The sequence below is a fragment of the Phoxinus phoxinus genome, assembly GCF_949152265.1.
Source record: "Phoxinus phoxinus genome assembly, chromosome: 22".
In the NCBI taxonomy this organism is placed as follows: Eukaryota; Metazoa; Chordata; class Actinopteri; order Cypriniformes; family Leuciscidae; genus Phoxinus; species Phoxinus phoxinus.
In genome coordinates this window covers 23,878,835-23,887,892 of record NC_136897.1, presented here as the reverse complement: position 1 = coordinate 23,887,892, position 9,058 = coordinate 23,878,835, and the positions used below count along the sequence as shown (strand labels likewise).

The 9,058-nt window shown below is 37.5% G+C and overlaps 1 protein-coding gene across 7 annotated transcripts in view; it reads right to left on the bottom strand.

Annotated features, from left to right (window-relative positions):
• The window catches only part of camkvb (CaM kinase-like vesicle-associated b), a 73,760-nt gene continuing 64,702 nt past the window's right edge, over positions 1 to 9,058 (bottom strand). For 6 of the 7 annotated variants that reach the window (XM_079598383.1, XM_079598380.1, XM_079598382.1 and 3 more), the window contains 8 exons: positions 8,399 to 8,473; positions 6,533 to 6,671; positions 5,616 to 5,736; positions 5,322 to 5,397; positions 4,856 to 4,992; positions 4,650 to 4,728; positions 3,915 to 4,002; positions 7 to 3,809 (listed from right to left, as the gene is read on the bottom strand). In XM_079598383.1, coding sequence (XP_079454509.1) covers positions 3,468 to 3,809; positions 3,915 to 4,002; positions 4,650 to 4,728; positions 4,856 to 4,992; positions 5,322 to 5,397; positions 5,616 to 5,736; positions 6,533 to 6,671; positions 8,399 to 8,473 — 1,057 coding nt within the window. In that variant the 3' untranslated portion in view covers positions 7 to 3,467. Of the gene's footprint in view, positions 3,810 to 3,914; positions 4,003 to 4,649; positions 4,729 to 4,855; positions 4,993 to 5,321; positions 5,398 to 5,615; positions 5,737 to 6,532; positions 6,672 to 8,398; positions 8,474 to 9,058 lie in introns of all 7 variants that reach the window. The other variant, XM_079598381.1, reaches the window with a different exon arrangement.

The window sequence follows — 9,058 nt, the reverse complement described above, 5'->3', positions numbered from 1 at the left end:
GATCATTCAAGAATGTGTTTATTTTGAAAGCATGAAAGTGATTTAAAGAATACAGAGGTTAAAGTGGAGAGAGGCCAGTCCTCAGTGTATTCACAGGTTCACAGTCAACCAAACTGAGAAGAACATCTGAGAGAATGAGGAAATCAACACACACCCAACACCAAAGGCAATAGTGAAGCACTATTTTAAAAAAATTGCTTTGAATTGTGTAACACAGTATCTAGTTGCGGTTTTAGTTTACATGAATGCTATAAAAACTTTTTTTTTCAGACCTACATGAAACATTACTTGTACTTTTTTTATTTTAGATCTTATCAGTTAGAATTTTTTTATACGAAATCAAAGACAGAAAAACAAATGACATCTCAAAGTCTCAGGGCAGATAGAACGAATAAAGGTATGCGACAGATTTTAGAAGAGAAATATCATTTTATACGATCAAAGAGAAAAGAAAGATACAAAATGACAATGACACACGTGAGATCTAAAGTATATCGAAGCTGACTTCAGTAGAAACCTGTGGCTGGGCATCATTTTGAAATCAATAGAGCACTGACAGCATAATTGCATATCAATGCCTTCTTCAGTCAAACCTCCACTGACTCCTGTGATGTTTCGGAAATTACAGCTTGTCACCACCGCACAATTACAAACCGTTGGCCACTGGAGGGGAAACTCACTGTTTTCGTTCACCTTTACTGTGTGACAAGGTCTAAATAATAGTACCATTAGGTGCACTGGCTTCACCTGTCCCGCTCAAGTCCCGACCTTCCCGAATGACGTCGCTATTGTCAACTTCAATGGAGGACAGTCGAATCAGAAATTGAGTGTTCACATGGACACTGACATTGAGAGTAGCATCACAGTATCGCAGTTGTAGACTATTGCTCATATAAAGAGGTCAACCGTTTCCGTTTTGCTTTCGTTAAGCTCTAGTAATCCTATATATCCTTTTACCTGCCGCTTCTCTGTGCTAAAATATGTTTGTATACTGAAAACAAAAACCACCTGACCAATGAAGACCATTCCCGTCAGCGTGCGGGAACTGACTTTCTATGATGTTTAAAGCATCTAGGGATGCTGATTTTTAGAAGGCAGCCGTCTAACTCAGAGACCAAATATTTTAATCAAATAAAAAAACTTTGAAATAAGTCATTTTGATGATCAAAGATGAGTTTTAATGGATAAAAGTATTGACTAAGTTTCCTGCTCGGCCCGTTTGCACCATGAATGATAACTATAAAGATAACTATATTAGCGTCTACAACAACATGGCGTGTTCTGCTTATTTTAAGCACGTACTGTAGTTTTGTCGTCTGCTGCATTAAATGCTTTAAAAAGTCTTTCAAATGGATTCTGATTGGCTGTCAAAGTTTATTACTCGTCAGCTGAAAAAAAAAATTTGATCATCAAAGTAATTCCAACTGTGTCGTTGCTCTGTCCTTGTCCTTGTAATTTGTAATGTGTTATAGAACAACAGGGAACATTACAGTTATCGTCATTGGTGTGAACAGGCCATTACTGTCCCTGGAAACCTAGTCCCATTTAACCATTTGTTAGCAACCGTATTTCATTTGTGGTATTACTGATGTATTTTATGTTGTACAATAGAATGTACAAATATTTTGAGCCTGTTAACCACAGACTTTATTTCAGGCGAGTAACCAAAACCCCGTTCAAAAAAACATTGATTTGGGGACGATCTGAAGTGCAAAAATGCTAACTTGTTTCTGGGTTTTAGGACTCATTCCTGCAGCACTCTATACTTGTCATTGAGACTTTTTTGTTATATGACATAATGTGCCTTTCTTAAAGGAAAGGTGGCAAAGGGTTGAATGACTATAAATAAGGCCCTATTTACATCTGGTATTAAGATGCGTTTTGGTCGATTGGATCACAAGTAGACGAGGGAGACGCATACCCGTTTACACCTGGTCTCTTTTGTCCACTTTCAACCACTTCAGTCCTGACTTCTTTGAAAGGAGGGTTCTATGGGCAGATAAATGTATGTTTTTTTTTCTAGATCCTTTGATCTAAGTGACGAAATTCCCATGTTAGGTCAGTAGGCGGAGAGTAGGAGGTCCTTTTTGGTTGTTCGAACAAATTCGACCACATGAGTGTTTACACTATGAAAGCAATCCGTTTGAATGTGTTTTCAACCACCTCTGGAAGTGGTCGAAAGTGGACAAGCTCAAAACATTTAGACCCCGTTTACACCTGTATTTAGTGTACTTGACGAAAATGCTTCTTAATACCATGGCCTAAATATCTGACGCCTATTATATACTTGCAATTGAAAAAAGATTTGGGTTCAAGAAAAATATATAAAGATTATGAGTAAATATTCAGCCCAACGAAAGCGTCTCAGAGTAGGCATAAAATGGCCACTGTAACTATGCCTCCAATGAAATCCTGTTAAAAACAAAGATCACTGTGTGTGGCTGTGTACTTTTAAAATGGAAAGGTATATTATTCAAAACATGTACAATGTATGCAAATGAGTATATAATACATTATAAGAACAAATCACATTTTCCACTGTTCATGTGGCTAGCTACCAAGCAGATGTGAGGTATTAGTTATGCTTACCTACTCTGCTCCATTTATTGGGCCACACGTCTCAACCACTAAAACACCATTACGAGATGAATTTAGCCGCCTTAGTTGCTGTAAAAGTATTTTTCATATGAATCCTCTTAACGTTTCGTTAGCGCGTGTTCGATCAAGACATGAAATGTCCATATAAAGCTGAAGCTGAATGTGTCAGTAACCTGGACATGTGGTCATAAACAGCAGATTTGAAAAAAGCATGCTGTTCTTGGCTACGTCTAATCTACAGAGGTAAGTAAGCTATTTACAGAAACTGTACATTGCACATGAAGCTGTGTCTCTGTGGTCCTCTGACTAGTTCAAGACAGATGTCAATAAATTGCAATGCAATAAAATAAAATAAAAGTAGCTATAAAATGAGGCCTACAATGATAATCTATCCTAAAGCATGTATGCAGATCAGTGCTAAAGTTTCCAATCTTGGCTTAATGTAAGCAGAAAACAGCTTTTTTCTTATTTTACGCAAAGTTAAAGTGGCCAGGGCATTCGATATGCGTCACACGACGTTGTGATTCAATAGAAAACAAGAGAATGCTTGCTGGAAAATGTTTAAAGGCAAATTCACACTGCATCGATAGACGGCGACCAACACGGAACACCACCATATTACGGTACGCCACTTCTCAGACATCCGTCAAACGCAGATTCAACATGTTCAATCAGCAAAAAACGAGAGCCAATCAAACACACCGATTCAACAAAACCTGATTGCTGTCTCTCGGATTGTCTCGGTGCAGTGTGAATTGGCCTTTAGAAGTGTTGAGATTAATGCTATGTGCTGTGGAGTCAGTATTAGCATGCTCGCTGCTTATGTACAAGAGTGCGGGATCTAAACGCAGGTGGGAGAGGTATTGAGATTAACCGCTATGTTCCTCCCCTGTGTCCGATGGCAGGGAGTCTAAAGCTTCTCCGTTGCATCGCGATGTGGGATCGGGCTGTTCGGGCGCTGGGACGTGGAGAATAGGCTCGGCCGGTGGCAGGGCGGCAGCGGCCACTGCTTCCACGACAGGGGCTTCTGTGCTGGCAGAGTGGCTTTCAGCAGTACTCGACTGGGCTGTGGAGGCCTCAGATGGAGCCTGGGGGTTTTCCTGAGCTCCTGCTGCAGGGTTGGCCACTTCTGGTACAGCTGCTGCTGCTGCTGCCGTCTGATGCTCTGGTGCCCTGAGACGCTTCATCATGGTCGTGACCCGTACGGCTTTCTGCAGGAAGGGGATGATCCAGATTTCATTTAGACAAACTCAAATTTAAAAAAAAAAATGTAAACACAAAAGTGTCATTAAGGGTAAAATGCTTTTAGAAATTACCTTCCACTTGGCTTTAGCAAAGTTTTTCTCAATTTGTGCACACACATTATCCTTGATGTTCTTGTCGGAAGCAGCATTTCCAGATATCCTTTAATAGTACAAGAAAGCTTATTATATAGCCTGGAAAGTTGTTTATAGGTATATATACTACCATTCAAAAGGTTGGGGTCAGTAAGATTTTTTTTTTTTTAAGAAACTATTAATTTTATTCAGCAAGTATGGAGTAACTTGATCAAAATTGTCAGTAAAGACATTTATAATGTTACAAAATATTTCTATTTCAAATAAAAGCTGTTCTTCTGAACTTTCCAATTTTTTCAGAATCCTGGGGGGGAAATTATTATGGTTTCCACACAAATACAAAGTTGTCATTTTCATTGTTAATAATAAGAAATGTTTCTTGAGCAGCAAATCAGCACATTAGAATGATTTCTGAAGGATCATGTGACACTGAAGACTGGAGTAATGATGCTGAAACTTCAGCTTTGACATCACAGGAATAAATAATGTTTAAAAAAAATATTAAAATAGAAAACTGCTATTTTAACTGATTGTACTAAAACTTCACAATATTATTGTTTTGACTGTTTTTCTGACCAAATAAATGTAGCCTTGGTGAGCATAAGATACTTCTTTGAAAAACATTAAAAAAAAATCTCAGACTTTTGAATTGTAATTTACACCCCTAAACCTTCTCTGAATATTCATGAATCCCAATATATTGAGTAATTGTACCATTCATGGCTGATGGCTTCTTGTGCAGTCAATCTCTGGTCCTGGTCCACCTCCATAAGACGTGACACTAAGTTTTTAGCTGCGGACCAACAAAATGGAAGATGTAGTAAACCAGTAAACACAACCAACCTTTCACATGATGTCTTTAAAATCAAGGTTTAAAAAAAGAGAAGTTTGTTCTATTCAGTATTCTTCAGGAAAAGTACCGGAGTCTGAAATGTCATCCCAGTATGGTGAGTCAAACTCATAATCTCCAGCGAGAATCTTCCGGAAAAGGTTCTTGTCATGGTTTTCATAGTCATCCTCATCTGCTTCATCGTAGAATGGAGGATTTCCTGAGAGTCTGTGCATGAGATGAGGAAAATCATTACGGACTGTGAGAAGGGTCTGGATAGTGGTAGACTCGCTGACACATTGTCTGATGCATATTGCTTATAAAATGAGCACAATATTGGCTTTTTTCAATTATTGTACAGATTCTGATATTGCTTTGTTTACTCTAATCTATTACTGCAGTATCATCCGTTTCAAATTTACTCCTCAGACAATTCTTGTCAAAGTGGGTGATTCTTTACATCAGATTAACAGCCACTAATAATCAAAAGTCTAGCTGTGGAAAATTAGAAGAAATAAAGGTATTATGAGCTCCTGGTTATAGGAGAATACACTCACAGTATGTACATGATCACCCCAAGAGCCCAGCAGTCCACAGGTCGGCCATATCTCTGTCTCCCAACAACCTCTGGGGCTGGTTGAAAAAAAAGAGGTCAAATCATTTACAGAGACATAAATGCTCTGGTTATAGTTCGCTATTCTAATTTGAACAACTTATGCCCATGTAAACAGAAATCTTGTGTGCTTGCTCTATAATCTTGTTGTTTTCGTTGTTCCTCAATAAAGCCCATCTGTTGCATCTGCCCCCATGAGTGTTCAAAGAGGTTCAGCGTGTTTTTAAGAGCTTCTTACCCAGATACTCTGGGGTTCCACACGGCTCCTTGATGAGTCCATTCTCCAGTTTTGCCAGATGGAAATCACTGATGACTATTTTTGAATGTTTCAGTCGGTTGTAGTACACCAGATTCTCAAGCTAGAGGGAATGAGAATGACAGGATGACATGCTGCTTTGTGAAATGCTCGTGTACCAAAACAACTGATGTAAAACAAACAACATTCTGGAGTGAAATTTAGGAACACTGTTTACTGAATAAGAATATTATTAGTGAATCTATATCAGATTTAGATATAGCACAACTATGTGTAGTGTAGCACAACTATGTGTAGTTATTTGTCAGTAAGCAAGTGTGTTTGATGTTGATAAAAAAATACATAACACATGATCTAAGATTTTTTTATTTATTATCGGATTTAAATATGTTCAGTAGTTTGTAGCTTGCACGTCGATAATAAATGTGAATTTCCGTGATTATATTCAGTATTTTTATTTTTTTGTTCCACTAGAACATTTTAATAATAAAGCATAATTTGCGAACAGGGTGATAAAATAAGTTTTCGCTGAAAACAAATCTAATTTACTCATCTTGTTTAAAGGATGTTTGATGCTAAACTCCTCAGTGAACGGCAATACATTTTTAAATACATTTTTGAAATTGGAGATGTGTCTAAACTCACTGTCAACTGATATAAACAACAATATTTAGAGAATAATAAACATATTGACAACAATGAATATTGTATATTGACAACAAACTAAATCTAATTTCATCGCATAAAAAACATGAAAGTGCGAACATCAATTCTAAAGATTGGATTTGGAAACCAAAACATAACTGAGTGCAGTGGAAGCGAAGCTTCTAGTTTATAGGATTAATTTGTATTAAAGTATATGTGTGCTAGTGTCCACCAGAGGGCGCTTTGCGAGGTACCTTTAGGTTCCTGTGAACGATCTTCAGGCTGTGCAGGTAAGCAGCTGCCTCCATCACCTGCCTGATAACATTGCTTGTGTCCCTCTCAGAATAATAGCCTTGATCCAGGATCCAGTCAAAGACCTCGCGACCTGTGGCTCTGCAAGAAACCACACAACGTGCTGAGCTGCTTCTTCTGTGCAATTATGAATTATTCACACCCTGCTTTAAACGTTGGCCCCTTCAAAAGCTTTAGTTAATCATGCAGGTGTAGCAGACACAAATCAGCCAGTCCACGCCACACAGCGAACAGAAGAGACGAGGCATTAAAATAATGAATGCAAATCCAAACAGACAGGTAGGAATGTGACAAGGACGAGGCGGTATAACCGTGATAGGACCGTCTGAGCGCAGGGTTTATTTCTGCTGTCTCAGGCAGCAGCAGCAGCGGATTTAGCCTCTTGAAGTCAGAATCAACATTATAGAAGAGAAACTGTGTCGCCAAACAACCTATGCTGGAGGAATTTGCTTTCTGCTACTTTATTTTAATTCATGGTTTTGCCCTTTGAATCCACACACGTCATCTGAGAAACAGGCAGCTACTTGCAATCGCTCACATGCAAAGTTGTGTGTTCATGTTCTGTGTCCTGTATGCAAGCAGTCAAATGCACTTCTTGGTTATAATGCTCGTCTTTAATTGGCAAAATATTAAATGTACACAGATTCAGAATGAAAAGTTATGGGACAAAATGTCTAATATTTCAAAGTAGATTTGTGCATTACACATTGCAGTGTAAATACAGCCAAATAGACCCGCCAGTCTCGAATATGTCATCAATAATAATCAAACAGCAATATTCACAAGAAAAGAAGATAGCTCTCATCTGTATAACTATAGATTATAACTATAACCCTATAAAACCAACTGTATAATACCTATAAATGTACAGTTCTCTAAATGATCAACATGATCAGAACTCTGCTGAAAAACCTGTTGTACACAATCTACTACATGCCTTCTGTCGTCTGATTGATATTTTATACTTTTTTAGAGAGTAAAAGGCCTTTTAGTATCATTTTTAAAATGCCCCCCCTCAGGTCATGCCATGGTACACTAGTCTTTTCGTTGTAAAATATTTACTGATTTTTATAAAGTAAACATAAGAATAACTTTTATATTGATAGTAATATTTCAAGATAAACACTTACTAGACTGCAGCAACTTTGGTTTAGTTGATAATAAATAAATATTATAAATATTTTTAAAAATCATGCTAAAATGTGAGTATAAATATGTGACAACAGGAACATTTATTTGTACTTTTCTCAATCATCATTGTATTGCATTGTATAATAATAATAATAATAATAATGACTTTATTCAGGACTCAAAAATGGAAGGTCCATAATACAAGTTTAAAAAAAAGAAAAAGAAAAATTTAAAATGACAATAGTTACATCACAGCAATAAATATACGATAACATTGAAATACATTAGTAAAAGGTCAATAACTTTCACTTGTAATATACAAACAGGAGCGCCAATGTCTCCACAATCTAGATTTATACCTGACAGAGCTAAACTCATTATGGGCTAAAGCTTGTATAATTCTGCTTTCAGAGACAGACATATTATACTGTATGTCTACATAATTTGAAAATACCTGATTGTATGCCTTTTAACGTATAGTAATTAGTATGCATAAATATTGAACTTCTTTTAATAGTTGTAAAAATGTAAAGTAAACTATTTCAAATGAGTATGCTGAAGAGCAAATTAGTTTTGCTGGGGTGTTGAGAACTGAGAAAATACCAACTACTGAAATCACTACACTCCTCCCTGTACAGTAAAGATCTATTTCCTCATAAACTGATTTCAGGACTTACAGCTCGAGGAAGAGGTAGTACTCTTTCCGGGTCTCGTAGACATCGACCAGCTGGAGGATGTTGGGGTGTTTCACCCTGGGGAGGAGAGATGGACAAACAGTTAGGAGACAGTTTGCAGCACATGGGAGGCTGATACACATGCAGCGTCATGCCCATATCCACCCCGTCCCGCCATCAACCCCACACTCGTGCCCCATCTGCCACCGCAGACTCATACAACGCCAGTCATACACGCCTGCAAACGCATTGTTCTTATTTTTAAAGTTGCTTTTGAATACGTATTATAATGAAATGAAATGAACTGAATAGCAGTAACTGAAAGTTTCCATGAAACTTCCCTTAGAGCATATTACATTTTAAATCCAGCACGTATAATCGTATGATTTAATTCATTATGCAACATGGACACTGTAAATGAGTGTTTGAGAACTTTGTAAAGGTGGTTATGTCAGCCAACTTTTAAATTAAGAAATGAATACACTGATTATGCTTTGAAGACACTAATGTGCCCTTCTGCCAGCAAAAGAGAGGAACTAAAGGTGAACTCCTAAAAAAATCCCTCATTCTAATAGTGACATTTCTTTTATGTGTTATTCATGAGCTGTTGTGATACAAATGCAGCACTACAGGATCAAAGTGGCATCAGTGACTCTTTTAGAT